The sequence below is a fragment of the Stegostoma tigrinum genome, chromosome 12 (assembly GCF_030684315.1).
Source record: "Stegostoma tigrinum isolate sSteTig4 chromosome 12, sSteTig4.hap1, whole genome shotgun sequence".
Taxonomy (NCBI): Eukaryota; Metazoa; Chordata; class Chondrichthyes; order Orectolobiformes; family Stegostomatidae; genus Stegostoma; species Stegostoma tigrinum.
Genome location: NC_081365.1, coordinates 40,839,033 through 40,862,712, shown reverse-complemented (window position 1 = coordinate 40,862,712; position 23,680 = coordinate 40,839,033). Strand labels below are relative to the sequence as shown.

At 40.6% G+C, this 23,680-nt stretch overlaps 1 protein-coding gene across 3 annotated transcripts in view; it reads left to right on the top strand.

Annotated features, from left to right (window-relative positions):
* Nucleotides 1–1,597: 1,597 nt before the first annotated feature.
* The window catches only part of LOC125456728 (calsequestrin-2), a 37,412-nt gene continuing 15,329 nt past the window's right edge, over nt 1,598–23,680 (top strand). The window contains exons 1-7 of one of the 3 annotated variants that reach the window (XM_059650302.1): nt 2,161–2,280; nt 2,364–2,477; nt 2,747–2,936; nt 3,146–3,230; nt 12,075–12,175; nt 16,402–16,513; nt 22,040–22,113. In XM_059650302.1, coding sequence (XP_059506285.1) covers nt 2,814–2,936; nt 3,146–3,230; nt 12,075–12,175; nt 16,402–16,513; nt 22,040–22,113 — 495 coding nt within the window. In that variant the 5' untranslated portion in view covers nt 2,161–2,280; nt 2,364–2,477; nt 2,747–2,813. Of the gene's footprint in view, nt 1,759–2,160; nt 2,281–2,363; nt 2,937–3,145; nt 3,231–12,074; nt 12,176–16,401; nt 16,514–22,039; nt 22,114–23,680 lie in introns of those variants that run through there. The other 2 variants (XM_048540094.2, XM_048540093.2) reach the window with 2 other exon arrangements.

The window sequence follows — 23,680 nt, the reverse complement described above, 5'->3', positions numbered from 1 at the left end:
CCCTATCTTCTCCTCTATCCATCTTCTATCCACCTCCCCCTCTCTCCCTATTTACTTCAGAAAACCGTTCCCCTCCCACATTTCTGAAAAAGGGTCTAGGCCTGAAAGGTCAGCCTTCCTGCTACTCTGATGCTGCTTGGCCTGCTGTGTTCATCCAGCTCTACGCCTTGTTATCTCAGATTCTCCAGCATTGGCAGCTCATACTATCTCTGAAGCTAGTTAAACTACATCTAGAATAGTGTGAACAGTTTTTAATCCCTTATCTAAGGAAAGGTATACTGACATTGGAAACAGTCTAGTGAAGTTTCACCAAGTTCATCCTGGCCATGGACAGACTGTCTTATGAGGAGAGATTGGGTAGATTGATGTTATCCATTCTCATTGGTGTTAAGAAGAATGAGAGGTGAACTTATTAAAACATGTAAAATTCTTAATAGATTTGATAGGCTAGATGTGGAGAGGTTGTTTCCCCCTTTGAGAGACCATAATCTCAGAATAATGAGTCACCCCATTTAAAATAAAACATGAGGAAGAATTTCTTCTCTCAAGAGGATTCAATCTGTGAAATTATTTACTGCAAAAGTTTGGTGAAACTAGGTTGTTAAATACATTCATGGCTGAAATAAACAGTTATCAGTAAGGGAAATAAAACCTGAAGGAACTGCAGATGTTGTAAATCAGTAAGGGCATCAGGATTATGAGGGAAAAGCAGAAGCGTAGAGTTGAGGATTATCAGGCAATCTATGATCTCATTGAATGGCTGAGCAGAATTGGTGGGATGAATGGGCTATTTCTCTCGTGCGTATAGTCTTCTCGTCAATGCAATAAACCTTCTTGTTATCTAAGAACAGTGCCTCTTCTGTAGATACTCTACAGTACTGTACCCTCTGCTACTAATCACTAGTTAGGCCCAGGACGAAGCAAAAACAAAGGAGGGCTGGTGGCAGTGAACTGTCTCAAGCATCCCTTATCCAGGAGGGGTGACAAATACCACAAAGTGCTACCAGTGGTCATCTTGGAAAGTACCACACAACATACAAAGAATTATAAACATGATAAATCAGGCCATGTCTTGATGGCAGAAATGTTTGCAGCTACTTTCTTCTAGGCTGTAGTCGTGGCATTCCAAAAGGTTAAGCAAGAAAATCAGGGTAGTGCATTCAGTCAAATCTTGCACACCCCCAGCCTTTAGACTGGAAAAGATGCCATGAACAGGCTTCTCTAAGGAACAGCAACAAACTATAATATAATCAGCTTCAGCAGCACTCAAAATTATTTTTTCACTCCCCCAGATTTCCACTGTGAGGGAAAATCATCATTATTCTGGTGAGAAACATTTAACATACACCCAGCTTGTATGAAATATAGATTATAATACTTTAGCGAACACAAATATTTTGGTCAGGGTCTTTAACAGAGCCATAGGAAACGTTTACAAACTATTGGCAATAACATATTCACAGATACGAAATGTACGTACAGTGCATTTCTGAATCCGGATAAAAATGTGCACACATTTCATCCAGATGACATTTTGACTCTCATTGCTTCACAGTTCAGTGGAGGGCGCTGTTCTTCAGTTGTGTTGGAGGTTTCAAACTGATGGTTGAGGTTCCTCGGAGGGAGACATGAGGTGGATTCTTTTGTCGACCTGTCAATCATCAGCCCCAACATTTCACTTATTGCACCTCTTTTATAATGCTGAAGCCCTGAATGTGATCCGCACTGTGAACTATTGTACCCTGAGTATGTGAAAAGGTATAGCCAATGAACTATTAATAATCATTAAATTAACTGATAGCCGACTTCTTGTAAATGATAAACTACGATTTAGTTTTGCATTTGTTTTGTCGCCACAGAATTTTTCGAGCAGCGCGTTTTAAAATACATACATGAAATATATTTTGTTGAGAACATAATGCGTTGAATAACACTGTACAGCTCGAATGACGGATTTAAATTAGATAATTTTACGTTGTATCATTTTGATTTTCTGTAGAGAAAGAAGTTCAATTGTTCTTTAATGTATTTTTGAATGCATTGAAAAGTGCACCATGATACAGTCAGATTGGTTTGCCAGTGTCACAGATCCTACAATAAACTATCTGGCTGGCCTCCCGGCTATGGCTCTTATGGTCTATATAAAGCAGAACGGTACAATCATTCACTCCGCCTGCGTTTGAAGCATTCTCTCAATCCCGTAACCTTTCCAAACAGCGTCAACGTGCCAAGATGGAAACGTTATCTGCATTCAGCGTTAGTTGCTTTGAGAGATAGAAGGTAACATTAATGTAAGGCTGATAGTTTTTTTTTACAGTTTGCAGTGTCTATCTGAAAGGTCAATTTCTCTCTCCCCTCCACAGAAAAGCTCTTCAAAATGACGATGGCGAATCCCCCTTCGACTCGTGCCTTTGCTGTTTCAGTGCAGTGTATTTTTAGCTGGAAACAACTGGCTTCTTAAAATGGAGTTTGAAGTGGTAAGGGTGCAGGAGGTTGGTATGTGAAGTATCTGGGCTCTGCCTCCATCTATTCTTTCTCCAGGGACTGTTCTATTTGTTCCCTCTCCCTCTGTCTGTTTCTCTGGTCAGGAGTTGTAACATGTACTACAGGAGGAAGGCATAATCTTTCCAGTGAAGCAATTTTACTTCCTCTTTTGTTTTATTGTGTGGTGTTGTGTAAATAATATAACTTTTACAATGAATACAATCTGGCTCTGTTTGGCGACTTTCTTTGTCGCCTGCATCAGCTGCAGAGCAGAAGATGGACTTGAATTCCCCCGATATGATGGAAAAGACAGAGTTGCCGATGTCGATATGAAAAACTACCAAAAGATTTTGGAAAAGTACGATATTCTGTGCCTCTTGTATCACGCGTCGGTTCCTGCAGGAGACAAAGTTGCTCAGAAGCGGTTTGACCGCGTGGAATTGGTTCTCGAGGTAAGACTTGATTCGAGTTGACTGGTGGGGACTCTTTAAACTTGGACAAAGCACATAAAACACTCCCAGCGACATGTTTATGCTGAGGACTGACTTTGATAAACACCGCGCTTTTGCATGGTAGTAAAGACACATGTAAAGTTTATTATATTTGAAAATTGCAAGAGATCAAAACTAATAGTTTCTATTTGTTTCTGTTTTGGAGGCAGCTGGCAGCTCAGGTCTTACAAGACAAGAATATTGGATTTGGGCTTGTGGATGAGAAGAAAGATGCAAAGCTGGCTAAGAAACTGGGTGAGAATTAGTTTTGAAACTAATTGACTTGAAATTAACTACTGAAAACTCCTCAGACTTCTAATTACTATTGCTGACATTGCTGAATATATTAACAACCAGAGAAGATGGGGACATCATTTAAAGAAACGTTTATGAAAAGAGGCAAATTCTTTCATGCAAATCTACAAAATAGACCATTCGGCCCATTTTGAGCCTATTCCACCATTCAATAAGATCATGACTGATCTGTTTGTGTTTGGAATCACACTCCCATCGGCCCCCGACAACGCTTGATTTCTTTGCCTAGCAGGAATTTATCTACCTCTGTCTTAGAAGTACTTTGTGACTGCTGCCTTCTGAGGCAGTGTTCCAAAGTTGCACAAGCCTCTGAGAGAAAACAAAATCCTCCTCATCTCTATCCTGAAAGGGTGATCCCTAATTTCCAAACACTGCCCACAGCTTCTACACTCATCCATAAGTGTGAACATCCTTTCTGTGTCCACCTTATCAAGACCATTCACGATCTTATCAAGTCACTATAGTTTTATGAGATCTTAGGGTTGCTACCTTATTAGAGAGAGATGACTGGTGATGATTTGACCTGAGGACCACCATAGCTTGGGTAAGTGGAAAGGCTGAGAAATAAAGTCTTTGTGGTGATCTCTGCCAGTTTAAGGATTGAACCCATTCTCTTACAAAAGCCAACCAGCCAACCAAATGAGCTAAACCAACCCCCACAGGATCTTATACACTTAATCAAATCCAACAAGCTTGTTTAGAATAAGCTTCCTGAGCTAGGTGGTGTATTGCAATCTCAATTTGTGACCTTGCCAAACTCCCTTCACCTTGTTCCTGGCAGAGAACTTTTCCATCACCACTCCCACAGTTTTTCTTTTCATGCTTTTAAATATAGAGATCATTTACTTGCCTTTATCTCTGCCGACAAAAACAAAACTTGCTGCTTTAAGCACTGTTATAGCAAATAAGTTGAAAATTTAATGCCTGTCTTATGCTTAGAATTAATCTAATTTGTTTTGTGCATTGCTGGTGAGACTTCCTTGGACTTGCCCTATATATTTTTGTTCATACAATGTAACATTTTATGTTTATGTTGGAATGTAAAGTTGAAAAGTCAAGTCACCATAGCCCCACTTTCTTATCTGAGAGATGACTGTTAGGGAGTTTAACCTGCGGGTTTCCGTGCCTCAGGTGAGGACTGAAGTTAAGAAGGTCAGACCTTCATGTTTACCTCAGGTACAGGAATCGAACTTGTACTGTTGATGTTACTCCATATTGTAAACCAGCCATTCAGCCAATTGAACTAACCAACTCCCTAGTGCAGGGTATTACAATGATTCTGGACCTAATTTAAGTGAAACACTTGATGTTGCATAAAGAAGTTTTATTATTTTTAATGAACTGGTGCATTATAAATTACTGATACAAAAACATAGAAGCGTAGAAAATGGGGACATGAATAGGCCAATTGGCCTATTGTGTCTCCTTGAACATGGCTGATCTTTTGCCTCAATGGCCTAATCGCACCCTCTCCCCATACCCTTTAATGTCTTTAGCCTCGTGAAATCTATTTCTTTTGTAAATATATTCTGTGACTTGGCCTCCACTGCCTTCTGTAGTAGCTAGTTCTGCAGCTTCACTGAAATCTGAGTGAAGAAATTTCTCTTCATCTCAGTTTGAAATGGCCTATGCTTATCGAATGCTGACTGCCAAGAAGAATTAGATTCAGAGCATAGATTACATTCAGGATTTGATTGTGTCACATTTTCAAATCTGCTGAAACCCATCCCAGGCTGTCACAATAAACGTGTAGTTCTGAGCCTCACTGGACAAAGGAAACAGCATCCTGCATCCTATCTGTCCAGCCTTGTCAGAATATCTTTTCTTGGGTAAGGAGACCAGAACTATACACTGTACTATATGTGTGCTGTTACCAAGGCCCTGCACATTAGCAATATGAATTCCTTACTCCTGTGCTCAAACTATCTTGCTGTGAAATTGGCATACCATTTACCTTCCTAACTGTTTGCTGCAACTACATGCTTGCTTTCAGTGACCAGTGTATGAGGGCACCCGGATCCCATTGTACATCAACGTTTCCCAACCTATCACTACTCGGTGGCATAGTGGCTCAGTGGTTAGCACTGCTGCCTCACAGTACCAGGGACCCGGGTTCCGTTCTATCCTCAAGCGACTATCTGTGTGGAGTTTGCACATTCTCTGTGTGGGTTTGCTTTGGTTTCCTCCCCCTGTCCAAAGGCATGCAGGTTAGGTGGATTGACCGTGCTAAATTGCCCTTAGTGTTTAGGGATGTGTAGATTAGGTAGGTTACAAGGGGAATGGGTGGGATGCTCTGAGATCGGTGTGGACTTGTTGGGCTGAAAAACCTGTTTCCATACTGTGGGGATGTTGTGAATACCCTGCTCTGTTCTTTTTCTGTTACTAAATTATGCATGCTGTATTGCATCTGCCATGCATTTGCTGACTCATGCAATTTGTCTTAATTATCTTGAAGCCTCTTTACATTTGCCTGACCACCGTCAATCCTATCTAATTGACTTTATATGGATCAGTATATGTTTTTCATGTGACCAGTTCGTTTGGAGGCTTATGATATCATCAGTTTTTCAGTAATTCAAGGAATTAAAATAGGTCTGAGTTTCCATTGTGGCAGTCAGGATGCATGTTCTCATTTCATGTTAGAATGTGCTGACTTCCATATTGGATGAGGTCTCTCCGCAGGTGGCCGAAATTAGGAGTATTTTAACTATTGAAGAATGTAAATAGTGATCTATGTTGGTTGGTGACATAAAGAGTTTAGGACTGGAGAGACAGCAACATGTGTTTGAAAATGAAAAAGAAAACGTATAACTGTAGTGGAATTGATGGAAAATGGAGCCATGGCGTTATCATGTCATTAGTGCCTTTTGGAAAATTCAAGCATTTGGAAAAATGTCTAAATGTGAACCAATGGTTTACTTTCCCTTATAAGGTTATAGATCAGGGCTGCAAAATTTATTGTGACAGGCTGGGATGGGTTTCAGCAAACTTGGAAATGTGTTGCAATCAAATCCCAAATGTAATCTATACTCTGAATCTAATTCTTCTTGGCAGCCAGCATTCAGATAAGCAGCACAACAATGCCTGGCACTGTTCAGACTTTACTGATAGCCAACTCTACCATGTCTTTAATACTGGAGTAGTGACCGTTCTTAACACTAGTTTTTCGTACTCATTTCTAATTTGGCGATCTCCATTAGCACTGACGACAAGTTCTTTATTGCCCATTTAAGAAATTTATAAGGGATAATGCCAGCATTTACCATTTTTTAGACTCTTAAATTAACATGATAATTTTATTCCACATCTTCAGAGGCTTTTTGAATTCATAGGTAGGATGTGGGCTAGCATTTGTTGCCCATCCCTAATTATCCTCGAGAAAGTGTTGGTGAGCTACCTTTTTGAAATGCTTCAGTCCTTTGGGTGTAGGGATACCATTATGCTTATAAAAATGAAGTTCCAAGATTTTGACCCAGCGACACGAAAGGAACCATGATAGACTTCCACGACAAGTTAATTTGTGGCTTAGAGAGAAACTTGCAGGTGATAGTATTCTCATGCATCTTGTGCTCTTACCCTTTTAGGTGGAGAATTCATATGTTTGGGAAGTGCTGTCACTGAAACCTTGGTGAATTATTGTATCTTGTGTGCTACTATTGTGTGTCAATAGTGTGGGGGGTAGAATGTTGATAGTTCATGGGGTGCCAATTCTGTAGGCTGCTTTTTTCTGGATCATTTTAGCTTTTTGAGTGTTGTTGGACCTACTGTCAGCCAGACCAGTGGAAAGTATTCCATCACACTGTTGACTTGTGCCTTGTATATGATGTTTGGTATTGGAAAGTCAGGTTGTGAATTACTTGTTGGAGAGTTCCTAGCCTCTGGCTTTCTACTCTAGCCAGAGTAATACTTTTCCAGTTCAGTTTCTGGCCAGTGATAACCCCCAAGATGTTGATGATGGGAAATCTTGATGGGAAGCTTGTGAAATCCACATTGATACCCTTGGGCTGCAGAGTTCCCAAGCGAAATATGACATGCTGTTCCTGCAGCTTTTGGGTGGCGGCATTGTGGCAATGCAGGATGCCCAGGATGGACATGTCATCCAAGGATTGGGGTGGGGGGGTTGTGGAATTGAAATGGTTCGTGACTGGGAGGTGTAGTTGTTTGTTGCGAACAGAGCATAGGTGTTCCGCAAAGCGGTCCCCAAACCTCCGTTTGGTTTCCTCGATGTAGAGGAGGCTACAGCAGGAACAGCGGATACAGTATATAACATTGACAGATGTGCAGGTGAACGTCTGTTTGATGTGAAAAGTCTTCCTAGGGCCTGGGATGGGGGTGAGGGGGGTGGTATAGGGGCAGGTGTAGCACTTGCTTTGGTTGCAGGGAAAATTGCCGGGGGTGGTGGGGTTTGAGGGGGGGTGTGGACTGGACAAGTGAGTCACAGAGAGAGTGGTCCCTCTGTAAAGCAGATAAGGGTGGGGAGGGAAAAATGCCTTTGGTGGTAGGGTCGGATTGCAGATGGTGGAAATGTTGGAGGATGATGCGTTGGATTTGGAGGTTGGTCGGGTGGTATGTGAGGACGAGGGGAATTCTGTTTTGACTTCAGAAGCTTCAAAATCTCCCCTCCCCCGACCACATGCCAAAACCAGCCCAGCTAGTCCCCGCCTCCCTAACAATTCCTCCCACCTCAAGCCCCACCCCCATCCCCTACCCACTAACCTCATCCCACCTCCACCCCCCGACCTGTCCGTCCTCCTTGGACTGACCTATCTCCCCCTAACTCCCCACCTACATTCACCTTCACTGTCTCCTCTCACCCTATCTTCTCCTTTATCCATCTTCTATCCGCCTCCCCCGTCTCCCTATTTATTTCAGAATCCCCTTCCCCTCCCCCATTTCTGAAGAAGGCTCCCGACCTGAAACGTCAAGCTTTCCTGCTCCCCTCACGCTGCTTGGACTGCTGTGTTCATCCAGCTTCACACCGTGTTATCCCATGACCTTGGGAGGATCATTTTAGTGTTGCAAGTCATTGGGATTTGAAGAGTACAGATTCAGTGACTGACTTCAGAAAGGGAATTTAACAAATATTTGGAGGAGAAAGAAAAAAAGCAGGGATATTGGATAAAATCCAGGGAATGAGACAAACTGAATTGATCTTTAAAAGAATTGGCATAGATTCAATGAATCAAATAACTCCATTCTGTGCCATACTGTTCTATAACTGATAGTTCTGTACTTATGCAGCAGAGTTGAACTAATTTCACCACAGAAAATTAAATCCTGTCCATTTCAGTCTAGGTGCCCATTAGTGACATTGTAAATGCTGACTAAAGCTTACTAATCTCTCTGCCACTGAAAAAGTACTACTGCATGTGTGGAGTCTCATTCCTTAAAATTTAAGTCACTCTAAAAGACTTTTTTTAAAAGTAACATTTATTTTTTAATCTGTTCCTTCATGTTCCTTTAAAATTTTTAATTTTTTAAAATTTAAAAAAAATTATTTAAAAGTCAATCTTTCTTTCCCTCTCAGTATTTCTCAGAAATCCAGTATAAAAACAAGAATACAAAAAAGTGGTTAGACAACAGTTGTAGGAACAGAAGCAGATTTAATATTTCAGATCAGTGATATTCATCAGAACCTTTTAATCCAATCTTTCTTTTCTTATTATTTTCACTTTCTCTTCCTTTTAATCTTGATCTTACTTTCTGCCACTTATTTTTCTTCTCACACATACCCTAATATATGCCTGATATAGCAGTGTTACCATAATTTAACAGTAATTTACACTTCCCTCTCCTGCACTGTTAATTCTTTCAGTTTGGTTGAGGCTATATATTGTTGCTGGCCCTGTTCACTCAGATCGCAGGTTTTCCTCACTACAACTATAGCAGCTTGTGCTTTCAAGAATTTCCATCCTGAAATATCAATGCAATTGCATGGAAGGGGCTAGTATCTCTGCCAGAGGACATTATGTTCACTGTTTCAATGTGACTCCTCCGAAGGAATATTAGTTTAACTTCAAAAGCTGTGATATGGTAATATTTGTGTTTGTGGTGCTTATACTCTTTGGAATCATCAATAAATTCCATACATGAAGAATCCTGAAGGAGTCCAAAATTGCTAGTTATTGCATCCAGTCCTGCAGTACTCTGTTACAATTAAACTTTAATAGAAAATGGTTCTGTCGAAGAATAGAAGTAGAGACAGTGGTTAAATAAATGCTAATCTCCACAGATGCTTCCGGAGCTGCTGAGGTTCTCCAATGTCTCTGTGTTTAATTTAGAAACTTGATAAACTGTGGTTTTATATGACATTACCCTTTATGATAATTCATTTGAAGTGTTGTACTTATTTACCTCTACTTTTAAAACTCAGATATTTTTGAAATAGGGTTGTGCTTTGCTTCACAAGTCTGCTTCATCGTTATTACCTCTTTAAAAAAAGATGCATAAGAGCAGATTTGCTGAAACACAATGGAAAACTAAGATTTTGGGAAGTAAAAAGAATCCTCTTAAGAAGTAAAAAGAACCCTTTGAAGTTGCGTTGTGATAGGAATGGATCTCACATCTCAATGGCCGACAGTGTTGAGTGTTCAGCCTGCGCTGAAAATTCATAGCTCTTATTAAATAAAATTCCAACTGCAAGTGTGATCAGATTGCGGTCAGAACATACTGCCATGTAGCAGAACTTGAATAGAAGTGTGGAAAAAGTGATAACAATAAAAGTAGTTTTCATGTGATATGAAAAATACCCTTCAATATGGATTAAGTGGTAGTCGTACATTGTTATCTTGCTTCAAAAGAACAACATCTGTTGCTCCCATTAAGTGTAGTACTTGTATCATAAGTTAACTTCACTGTTGTTAACCTGTAGCTCTGCTCTTTCTGGATTTAGGTAAGCAATTCATACTGGGGAAACAGGAGGTCTACTTATGAATGTACGCTCTTGGTACAACTTTATCCATAGTTTGTTTTCTTTTTCAATTCATTTGAGACATTAACCATAGCAGCAAATGCAACAGAGCTATTGTGCATGAACCAAGTTTAGTGGTGGAAGCCAAATTTCTTACCATCTGTTACATACTAAATAAAATTGAAGGTATGAAGAAAAATATCAGACATTATAAAGCTTCAGAATTAATTTCAGCTGTCTGAGAACTACAACCAAACTGAAGGAAGGGGGTAAGGCAATGGGAATAAAATATTGCTGGACAAAACGGAGTTTGCAGGAAGTGTACGGTTTGCCTTTTAGATGAGAGCTGGATTAGTTTCTGAAAGTCAGGTACCTTTCAAGTCAAGGATTCTCCACATGTAAATAAAGTGTGACTTGGTGATGGGATACTGGCCTCTATGGAGTTGCTTCAATGTGGGTCCCAGTTTTGACCCAGACAGGTCTCATATTCTACGTAGTCAGACCCATGATGAGATTGTGTGGTGAAGGCACACTGACCAGCTGTTAACAGCACACCCCTAGTTTTGGAAACTCCCACCACCACAGTCCCTCAAGAGGGGACTTCCGCCTTACTTCCTGAAGGCAGTACACTGTCTCTGAAGCAACCCACCATCGCCAGCATGGATACTGCTCCTGTGGAAGATACTGTGTCTATGCCCCCTAGAGTCAAGCCCCCTTTATGTGAGAGCTCCATGAATCCCTAAGGTGAGACTGGCTCTAAGAGTAAAAAGACAGCCAGTGAAAAATAGGCACCCGCTGAACAGAATCTCTGATTAAATGACCTTCCTGTTTGTTGTACCTTGTGCCATGTCCTTGTGAATGTTTTGCAGCTTATATATGTTGAGTTTAGAACTGTATAAATACTTGGGTTTTGTTTAAGGAGAAGTTAGAAAGTAAAGGGGGAGGGGTGTTCTGTGTTATGTAATATTGGGATAGTGTCTCTTGAAGAGGTGAGTCAAGTGACACTCGTGAGTGTTCAGCCGATGCTCATGTGCCTTCTTAGAGTTGTTTGAGCTTTTCCAAGGTGCACACTTCAGAATAAAAAACGTGCAGCACGCAATGAGTTTGTATGTTCTTAGTTCTGACTGGAGCCAGTAACTGCCCAGAATAGAATACCAACAGAGTTGCATGTGGATCGATAAAAGTCCCTGCATCAGTGCAAGCTCTATTTGTGTGGCAAATCCATATGCCCTATCATCCTGCTACTGTCTACAGGTAGGAAATATAATGACAATGTGTCTACAGCATCTGAATTTTCAGGCCTGGAATGGGAGAGGACGAAAGTTGCAGAGTTGTCTGGTTTAAGGCCTGTGAAGGTACCTTTGCCTTGTCAATAGGGAATAAGGAGGCCAGCTGGTCAGTGGCAGGTTGGGGGGTCAGCCCACCAGGCAGGTCTGCAGGCCATCTGTGCCTGTTTGGTTTGGGGACCAACTAAAGACCACCTTGGAGAGGAGTCTTCACATTCCAAACATTTCAGATTCTTCCAGTACATGCATGTCATGCCCAAGCCAGCATCTTTCCCAGTATGTGGCACTGTACTGACTCCATAGAACTGGCTGCAAAGCCCGGTACTCACTTTTTACAGGTTTCATGCTGCAGAGCCCAGTTTCATGATTAAATTTTGTTGTATGAGCTGCAAGATTATCGTAACTAGTGCTGAATTCAAACAGCAACCCACATCGATAGTAGAGCTACTTGTTGAAGCATCAGAGCTACTCAGAGCTGAGCGATAAATATTCATGGCAATGTAGTTGTGTTAGATTTTAAAGCGCTTTGGAATAACATCCAGCTTCCAGAATATGTTCTCTTTCACTTAATGCCTCCATTTTTCACAGGTTTGATCGAAATTGGGAGTGTGTATATTTTTAAAGATGATCATCTTATTGAATATGATGGCGAGCTCTCTCCTGAAGTCCTTGTCGCATTCCTTCTGGACGTGAGTAAAACCAGCCGTGTCACTAGTACCTTTCAGGGTCTTCTTCTCAAGTAATTAAATGCAGTTTGTTTTGCCAGTTTTCCAGTGGCATAAGTGGTGCTGTATGTTGTGGCATGGTCACAAATAATTTGCCCAAGTAGTCATGTTTCATGTATTAGCAGCTACTCAACAGTGCAGCTGAGTCCAAGTTGCCTTCCTCTGAAGGAATCCATCCATACACCCATCAAGGGAAGACATAGGCTAGTGATTAGGACCACTGTTATCTATGGATTGTGCATATTGTACATATTCCCACCCCTCTATACTGGTGGTGGAGTGGAGTGAGGATTGGGTCAGATATTCTGATGGCCAGATACCCTTTAGAGGATCATTGTCTGAAGTTGTGTGTTAGGACCAAGCAGAAATTCCTGCAAATGACTCCCAAGGGGAGTGCCTGGGAAACTGTAATTCCAGCAGATAAATCGCTTGAGTGTGGAACCTTCTAATAAAGCCCTTCAATGTTGGGGATTTCAGAGAGTTCCAGCCTGAATAAGTTTGGTAATATCCAGGAAGCATTAGGTGTTTAAAGCCTACCCCAAGTCCTGAGTGGTTGTCAAAGTGAACCCCTGACTCATGGCTGACCAACAATGATACCCTCACTTTTGACCCTGATATTTCTCTCCTTTCAGGAACCCCTTCTCCTCCTGAGCCTCCCCCTGCCAGCCTGACACCTCCTCCTCCTGAGGCTACCCCACCAAATTCCCCTGGGAATTAACACCATCTCTACTGGTAGTCCCACATCCTCCGCCCTGACCTGATAGCCTTTCCCCCTGATCTGACACCACCTCAGCCCAGTCCATCTCAACCCAGCTCAGCATTAGGCCTCTGCTGGACTGACCACACTCCCACCTTACCTCACCCCCATCCCTACCATTGAATCCCTGTATCCTGTACCCAAGCCATCAGAATGGACACTCTTCCCACAGACCTGTTCCCCTTCACCCGCCCTGCCACGCTGTCCAGCCTGATACGAACATCCCTGTTCTTGGGATGGCACCTTGCCAACTGCCCTCCCAACCTGACCCTTGTCCAGTTCTAAATATTTCACCACTTATTGCAATATACTCCCTAAGCCATCAGGCATGCTGTCGCCTCCCACTATCCCCTCATCCTCCAGGAACTTTACCATTCTATTCCCTCACTGAGCTGCCACCTTAACCCCTCACGCATTTGTTACCCTACTCTGCTCGCCCATTGGACAAACTCAGCCTACGCTCCCCAACTGTCACACTACCCATACACTGATTTTACATCACAGTAGTTGTCAGAGCAGCTGACTTTACCGTTGGCCATAAAAATCACAGAACATTCACAAGAACTACTATAAGAGAGGATGTTCTTTCAATGACAATCCTCTCCCTTGCTGGATACATGGATTCTTCGACAGATATTCCCTGTTTTGTGACAGGAAGCTCCTGTTCAGGGATTACCAGTGAAGAAGTAATCTAAGGTATCTACATTTGTTTTGTCTGATCAGGGTGGAAATTGGGTTTCTGACAACTGATTGGAATTTCTGGGCCATTGAGTTCAGTGACGCAGGGCAATGTTCCAGCAAGCCGTTCTATTCTAGTTGGCATTGAGCTTAGTGAACATTGTTATATCTGCACCCATCCGAGGGAGTGGTGAGTATTCTATCAATCCCTTGGTTTGAGTCTTTTATATGGAAGAGAGGAGTTGAGGGTTAAGAAAGTGAGCAACAGCATAGAATATTCAACTTTGCTTTACTTTTATAGACGTAGTGCTGTGGTGGGTTCAGTTCACAATCTGGTTAGTGGCCTCAAATGCGTTGATGATGAGGTTGTTGGTGTGAATGAAGAACTAAAGGTTAGTTGGAGAAAACTGGCCCTGCTCTTGTTCAATGTAGTTAATATTAGCACTTAACTATCATGAGCATTCACTGATACTTGCTAGCTCAAATATAGATGTTATCTAAGTCCTGTTGTGGGCTGACCTGGGCCTCTTCATCATTAGAGGAATTGTATGTATATTATCAACAAATAACCTTAACTTATAGTGAAGAGGCCATCTCTGAAGATGGGAGCTTGCTTTCAAATGCTAAATAAATGAACTTATATATTAAAGTTCTAAATTTTAAAATGCGGTTAGGAAAATCTTGAATTTGGAACTGTGACACTTTGGGGGGATTTTTACTGCCACTGCTAGGCCAGCGTTACTGAAAGAACTCTAATGTCTTGTGTAGAGTACATAAATGTATTTATTATTGTCTACAATCAATGTATTTATTCTGTATTCTCTATGACATGTATTCTGTGATGTTTAGAGGAATGACAGATGATCTCGTTGACATTTATAACATTGTTGCAGGGTTTGAGATGGTGGATGCAAAAAGGATGTTACACTGGCTTGAGGGAGGGTTCTATAAGTAGGAGACACAGTCACAAAATAATGAACAAACAATTTAGGACTGAGGTGAGAAGGAATTTCTTCACTCAGTGGATAGTGAATCTTAGGATTTCCGTACCTCAGAGAGCTGCGCAAGTTCAGTGAGTATATTCAACACAGAGATCATTAAATTTCTGGAAATGATTGATATCAAGAGATATAGCATTGAGATAGAAGATCAGTTATGACTTGGAAGAGCAGAGCAGTTTTAAGGGGCTGAATGACCTATTCTTGCTCCTATACTCCAAATCCTTCAACAAAATCAATGGAGTTAAAGACCGTTGTCCTTTCTGCTCTGCTTTGTCTTGTTGCAAAGAGAGAGAAAGCACTTGTGAGATTATTCATAAGCATTTTAAATGAATTTATCTCGGGAATGTCAACCAGGGTACTGAACCTTTCATACCTGTTTAGAACTTCCAGGAACATCTCTGCATGTTGTTATATGAAGTAGACTCTGGAAAAATGTAGCTAATTCTGTGAACACTTTCAATATAAGTTTGAAGTGTGTAGGGTTTCAAAATACATTGAAAATTAAAACTGACTGAAAGAAGTGGAACATGATACTATTGCACATGGAAATGGTCAAGACTACGCTGTTTACAATAACAGTTACACATAAATGGGTAAACTTAATTATGTTATCCTAGAAATAGAGGTCTCAAGGCACCTTTGAAGCCTTTACAGCAACTTGGTGTGCTATGAAGCAGCCAAGACTATTCAGTTGTATGTGTAGCCTGATAGATGATACCCTTCCTTGAATTGCTTCTCACAAGTCCTCTCCCCTAAATTTACCCCAGTCTCCCCCCGTCCCCAACTGCTGCTCTCCCCATAATTCTTGATAGTTCCCCTTAATTGCTTCAGCTCTTCCCCCAGTTGGTGCCGCTTGCTTGCAGAGCAAAATATAATTTTCCATTTTATCAGAGAAGTATCTCCAATTTGTGTTTCCTCAAACTAGAGGGCATAGATTTACAGTGAGAGGGGAAAGATTTAAAAGGGATGTAAGGAGCAACTTTCTCACACAGAGAATGCTGCATATAAAGAACAAGCTGCCGGGGCAAGTGATATAGGCAAGTACAATTGTAGCATTTAAAAAAACATTTGGACAAGTACATGGATAGGAAAGGTTGAGAGGATATGGGCCAAATGCAGGCAAATGGGACTAGTTCAGTTTAGGCAACTTGGTCGGCTTGGACAAAGTGGGCTGAAGGGCCTGTTTCCATGCTGTATATCTCTATGACTCTATTACTTTATCAGTGTGACTGATAAAAAAAATTGCACTGCCATTTTTGGCAAAGTAAGAGACTTTGTATTGCAAAAAACAATTATACTTAGTCATAGAGAGTGGAGCTGTTTTTGTGAATTCTGGATCACCATCAGCAGGAGACTTGTGACTGGCGGATATTACCTATTCTCCCAATTGTATGGGTTGTATGATTGACTAAAATCCTCCTGGAAGATAGTGCTAATTACCCTATTGACCGATGGTTACTGCCTTGGAGGTAGCTTTCAAGTTGTAGACTGTCTGATAGTCAGACTGAAAATCCTTACATTACTTCACAACATCCACCAAGTGGAAGGCTATGAAGATACAAACCAACGGTAATTCCTCCTCAGAAGGAAACCTGATGCTGCATTAAAGTAGTAGAAGCCCGTATTATGAATATACAATATCCAACACTGCTGCCCTTGGTTCAGGGAAAAGTATTGAAGGTCATCTTTTCATGCTGAAAATACACTAATGTTTAAGAATGAAATCAATGTTGGAACTTTTCTTTCATCAACAGGTGATGGAAGATCCAGTGGAAATAATTGAATCTCGGGCAGAAGTTCGGTCTTTTGAAAGAACTGATGAAGTGATAAAATTGATTGGATACTTTAAAAGTGAAGCTTCTGAACGTGAGTCACCATCAGTGTTCTCTCTAAACTGTGCAGGTGTATATCGAGCTTGAAGGTCCTGCACAAGGTTTACAAGCTGCCACTTTTAAGATGCTGTGCATGCCCGACCATAGAAATAAATGTAAAGATACTGCACTTCGAGACAAGTATACAGCAAACGAAATGTAGGTGTAATATTGATCAGTGCCAGAGATAACCTTCATTCTGTCATATAATGGTTTAGATGGAAAGGCATTGGTTTGGAAGCTTAACTGTAAGTGTGAACAATTTTATATAAATAATGGAAATCTTCAATAAAACCACAGAAAGAATCAGAGAGGCTTACAGCACAGAAGAAGCAAAGTTCATGTATTCTAGACAACAAAAAACATACCATGCAACCTAATCCCATGTTCTAGCTCTTGGCCCGTAAATTTGTGGGTTAAGACATTTCAACTACATGTCAAGGTATTTTAAAAGTCCAGTCCAAGTCACCCACCTTCTGGGTGAAAATTTCCCGCTCCATTCTTCTACTAGTTATTTTAAATCTATGGCTGTCTCTTAACAGAAACGTGAATTCCCTTCAAATGAACCCCTCAAAATTTTAAACATCTCAATTAATTTTTCCATTACCATCCCCTGTTGCAAAGAAGACAACCATAGTCAATCCAATCTTTTCTCTTAGTTAACATTTTTGGGTCTCTGCCATATTCACACAAATCTCTTTTTATTCTGTCTAATGCAAACACATTTCTTCTGTAATCCTTCTGTGATGAGGATTGAGTATAATACCCTAGCTTTAGAATAATTATTGTTTTAGACCTTCCCACGACAACCTCCTTGTCGAATAAAGGAAAGTATCCCTGATACTTTTTTACCACCTTGTCTACCTGTCCTTCTGCCTTTTTGGCTTACATTCAAAGTCTCACATTCAAAGTTTGCACTTCTCAGTATTTTCCAGTTTATTGTGTATTTTCCTGTCTTGTTTGTCCTCCCCTAATGCAGTACTTTGCACTTTTCTGGATTGAATTCATTTTGACATTTATTAACCCACTTGACCAGTCTATTGATACCTCCTGCAGTCTATCATTTTCTTCTTCATAATAAGCCACATGTCCAATTTTTTAATCCTTTGAAAACTTCATGATTTCACATCTAAATGATAGATAACAAACAAAAAGCAAGGACGCAGTACTGACCCCTGTGAAGAACCACAGGATAAAGCCTTCTAATCTCAAAAAGACCCATTGACAGTTACCCTTTTCTTCCTGTCCTGGAAGCATTTTGGATCCAATTTGCCGATTTTTCTTAGATCACATGGGCTTTTATTCTTCTGATCAGTCTGTATATGACACCTTGATAAAAAGCTGTTCGATGATCCATGAAGATCGGATGAAGTACACTATTGCTTCCTCGTTATCTTTTCAAAAAATGTAATCACCATAGTGTGATATGACTTTACCTTGATGTATCCATTTGGACTGTCCTTGAATCATCCATGACTTTCTAAATAACAATTAATACTCTGAATTTTTTTCAAATATTTTGCCCACCATGAGGTTAGACTGACTGGCCTGTAATTACTCAGTAACCCAATTCTCCATTTTCAAACAACAAAAGTATTGATATGTAAAAAAAAATTCTTATTTAGTTGTGCCTACATTATAGCAATTGATAAGGTATTCTTAATATATCTAAACACAAGTTTGTACATAAACTAACTCTGCCTGTTAAGTTGTAGATATAAATCATCTTTAAACTTGGGGTGGTTTAAAATGACAATTTAAAAAGAGAATTTGTGGCTGGAAATAATTGTCAGGTATAAACGTTGGAATAATTAATTCGGTCATAATGATCTGTTCTGCAGAATGATCAGATGTCTTAAACGTTGCATTCAGTGCACTCAGTCAATAATTAGTCAATTTGCTGCAGCAATAATTTATATGCCTGTATATTTCTTTAGTTGAGGCATTAAAGTCAAGGACATTCATCTGCAGATCTCATGGCAGACCTGGTCCAAATATGAACAAAAGAGTCAAATTCCAGACATGAGATGAGGGTGACCAACCAAGTGGCTTTTGATGAAGGTTGATGTCAAGGAGATTAAAAAAAATTAAAGTCAGTGAATTTGAGTGGAAAAAGCACTCCACTGGTTGAAAATATACCTACCATGAAGGAAATTCGTGTGGTTGTTGACAGCCCTTTAGGATATTACTGGAGGGGCTTCTCAGGGTGGTTCAAGACCCAAACATCTTCAGTTGCCTCATTGTGACCTTCCCTCCATCATGAAACCAGACATGGGAATGTTTGCTGAGAGATAATGGGAACTGCAGATGCTGGAGAATTCCAAGATAATAAAATGTGAGGCTGGATGAACACAGCAGGCCAAGCAGCATCTCAGGAGCACAAAAGCTGACGTTTCGGGCCTAGACCCTGGAATGTTTGCTGATGACCTAAAGACTTCCGTATCATTTATGATTCCGTAGAACTGATTAGTGCTCACAGGTAGCAAGATCTGGACCACATTCAGATTTGAGCTGATAAGTGGCAAATAAGATTTGAGCCACACACCTACAACGTAATAACTGCCTATAGCCAGGGTGAGTCTAATTATCTCCCTTTGAAGTTTGCTGGCATTGCCATTGCTGAATCACTACTATCAACATCTTTCAGATTATCATTGACTAGCCTTATCATCAAATTGCCTCAAGAACAGGTCAGAAGCTACAACCTGCAGCTTGTAAATTATTCCCTAACTCTTGAAGCCATCCACCATCTACAAGGCACAGTGTGGAATGTGGTGCATACTCTGCACTTGTCTGGATGAGAGCAAGTGCAACAATACTTCAAAAGTTCAATACCGCCAGGGACAAGGCAGCCTAAAATCCATCACCTTAAGCATTTATAACTCCATTGCTGTCACACAGTGGTCATTGTATGCACCGTTTAGAAGGTGCTCAACTGTTACTTCCAAGTCTCCTTTCATAGGACTTCCCAATCCTGTAAGTTTAACTGCCTGGAATGACAAGGACAGCTGAGGAATAGAAATATCCCAACCTGCACGTTCTCTTCCAAGCCATAAACCATCCTGGCTTGGAAGTGTATTGCCAGTCCTTCAATGCTGCCATTTCAAAAATTCTAAAACTCCCTTCCTAACAGCACTGTGAGTGTATTGATATCTTATGGACTGCAAAATTTCAAGGAAGCGGATAACCATTACCGTCTCAAGGGGAATTAGAGATGGTGACAAATGTTGGATTCTGGTGTAACAGGCTGTCTGAGTTTGAAATAGCGAGAAACAAAATCCAATTGTGTGGATACTTGAAATGGAAGAAATATTCACTGGTAACATGTCAGGCAGCTGCAGGTTATACGATAGCATGCTTCTTTTACTGCACACATTTCATCTATTAAGTCTGGACTACACAGGCAGGCCCACATTGACTGAGGGAGCAATTTTACCATTAATGGCTTAGATGATTCTCTAATGACACCAGTAGGAAGAAAACAACATTTCATAACCATCTTAGGATACCAAAGTTAACTTTTCATTGGCTAATTGAAGATTGCTATTATTTCTTTTAAAAGTGGTTTATAAAATGTAACTCTTGATATCTTAAATTCAATTAAAGAATAGATTTCCTCAAATAAATCTAGAATAATGATCAGTTTTATGCACCAAGTTATGTGAAAACATATGAATTTGGCTATTTGTCTCTGCAAGCTAGCTCCACCATTCCCTGATGTAGATTCGTAGAGTCATAGAGTTGTACAGAATGGAAATAAGAGTCCAGTCCAATTCATCCATACCAACCAGATATCCTAAATTGATCAAGTCACACTTCCCAGCAGTAGGCCCATATCTCTCTATATCTCTTCCTATTCATATACCCATCCAGATGCCTTTTAAATATTGTAATTGTACCAGCTTCTAGTATCTTGTTCTATACACGCACCAACCTTTGCATGAAAAAGTTGACCTTTAGGTCTCGTTTCAATCTTTCTCCTCTCACTTCAAACCTGTGTCATCTAGTTTTGGATAACCCACTCCGAGGAAAAAACCTTGTCTATTCACCCTGTCCATGCCTATCAGGATTTTATGAGCCTCTATATGGTTACCCCTCAGCCTCTGACACTCCAGGGAAAATAACCTCTGTCTGTTCAGCCTCTCCCTATAGCACAAATCCTCCAACCCTGGTAACATCCTTGTAAAGCTATTCTGAAACTTTTCAAGTTTCACAACATTCTTCCTGTATCAGAATTGCACATATTATTCCAAAAGTGACCTAACCGATGTCCTGTACAGCTGCAACATGACCTCCCAACTCCTATACTCAGTGCACTGACCAATAAATGCAAGCATAACAAATACTTTCTTCAGTATCCTTTCTACCTGCAGCTCCACTTTCAAGGAACTATGAACCTGCACTCCAACATTTCTTTATTCAGCAACACTCCCCAGGACCTCATCATTAAGTGTAAAAGCCCGGCCCTGATTTGCCTTTCCAAAATGCAGCACCTCACATTTTTCTAAATTAAACTCTAACTGCCACTCCTCAACCCATTGGTCCATCTGATCAGGATCCACCTCTACTCTGGGGTAACCTTCTTTGCTGTTCACTACATCTCTAATTTTGGTGTCATCTGCAAACTTACTAACCATACGTCCTATTTTCATCTCCAAATCATCTATCGAAATGACAAAAAGCAGTGGACCCAGCCTTGATCCTTGTGGCACATCACGGGTCACAGGCCTCCAGTCTGAAAAGCAACCGTGCGCCACCATCAGTCTCGTACTTTTGAGCCAGTTCTGTATCCAAATGACTAGTTCTCCCTGTATTCTGTGTGATCTAACCTTTAGCCAGTCTATCATGAGGAATGTTGTTGAATGCCTCACTGAAGTCCACGTAGGTCATGTCCATAGCTCTGCCCTCATCAATCCTCATCGTTATGTCTTCAAAAAACTCAATCAAGTTGGTGAGACACAATTTCCCATACACAAAGCCATTTTGACTGTCCCTAATCAGTCCTTGCCTTTCCAAATAAATCTTCAATAATATCATGGCTGATATGTTCTGCAAAAGTATCAGAACATATGATTTCATACTGTTGTTTCCTCTGATAACCTCTGATTTTGTCACCCAACAACTATATCTACCTCTGTCTTAAAAATTATTCTGTCTTTTCCACCACCTTCTCAGGCAGAGGGTATAAAAGTAACACAAGCTTCTGAGAGAAAACATTTCCATTTGCCTCTGTCTCAAAGGGAAATACTTAATTTTAAAAGATTGCCCCCAAGTTCTGGACTGACCCTTGAGGGGAAACATCCTTTTCACATCCATCTTAGTCAACACCATTCAGAATCTTACCACTTCTGTCAAAATGTACCCTTTGCTGTTGCGAGATTCAGAACACAAACATGCAACTTTGAAGCTGATCTATAATATTCTTACGAAATCACACCTTTTCAAAACACACTAAGTATTGCATTTACATTTTTCCCCTTGTTTCTTCTTTTCTCTATTTTGTCTTCTTTTTCTAATGCAGATTACAAAGCTTTTGAAGATGCAGCAGAGCACTTCCACCCTTATATCAAGTTCTTTGCAACTTTTAACAAAGGGGTGAGTAAATAAAGCTAGAATTAAGACTCATGAAATTGAAAACAAATTATCAACCTAGTTGGGAGATTGCTTTGTCAATAAAAGGAAGAGAATGGGGTAAACTGAATTTATTAAGGAAGATGCTAGTGTAGTGGCACTGTCACTGGACATGTAATCATGAGATCCACTTAATTACCAATGCGTGTGGATTCAAATGGCACTGTGGTAGTTCGTGAATTTTAAAACTTCAAGCATCTTGTGGCACGATGGCAATTTCCCTATCTCTGCCCAGAGGTTCAAGCTAAAGTCTCATCTGCTGAAGAGGCATGCCATAAGATATCTGAACAGGTTGAATAAAATAAATATATTATTTTATTCGCGCCACAACACTTCATGCACATATGCAGGTTCTGTGTATGTACTGGAAGGTCAAGGAAATGACTCATGGGGCTGAATCTTCTGTTATTTATGGCTGTGTGTCAGTTGCAGTGAATTTCATGGGGATTTCTCTCCATGAGGTCTAGTGTGATCTCTCACTATGTCTTGCCAAACTCGCCTCATTAACTACCTACCATGTAGTAGCCATCTCTCCCAGTTGTAACCCCATTCTACCACTCTGCTGTTCCCAGAGAATTTGTCACTTAGTGGATATCCACCAAAAGACCGGTATCTCTGGCACCTTTGCCACCTTTAAAAAACTGGTGTGCACCCAGGTAGCATTGGCATTCCAAAGATGCCCTGCTTGTCGAAGGATATTCATCCTAAAGACGGCAGTGAAAAGGGTGATGGTGCTGTAATTCCCTGATGGTCCCCTGAAGGTCCTGGTGAACAGGGTGTCTCAGAAGAGCAAAGTACCAGTCCCGGGGACTGTCAGAAGAAGCCACACCACCAGAACTTGGCAGCTTGGCTTGAGGTCACCATCTGGGTCAGTGCTATATCTACAATCCAGAAGAACAGCCAGCAGTGCTGTAAGAAACTATTGAAGAAGCTCAGAAGGTCTTGCAGCATCTGGGGAGAGAGAAACAGAGTTAAACGTTTCAAGTCCACTGTAATTCTTCAGAAGTTCCAAGAAATGATCCGCAGATGTTAACAGACCTGCTGAGTCATCCAGTTTTTTTTAGCCATAATGCCAAATTTGCCACTTTTTGAACCAAAAAAAGACATATCTATTGCATTCTAAATGGTGAAAAACTAGGATCAGTTGAGTTCCAATGAGGTTTAAGATTATGAATTCAATTATTAAAATGTAGCAGTCAGGTTAAAAAGGTTAAATAATCAAAAAGACTGCTGAAATATTAACCTTTATAACAGGAGGATTAGAAAATAATTGGAAAAAGGTTTTTCTGGTCATTCAAAATTGTGGCAGCACTTCATCTGGAGTAGTATGGAGTGTCCTGTGCACCTTTATAAGGATATACCAGTCTTGGAAGGGCACAGATTCACCAGAATGTTACGAGGGCACTAAGAGATTTCACAATTCAGAAATGAGACTTGTATTTTCTTGAATAGAGATAATTGAGAGTGATTTGATTGAGATTTTTCAGATTTTGAAAGCAGTTGATATGAGAGATAGAGACAAATGTTTCCT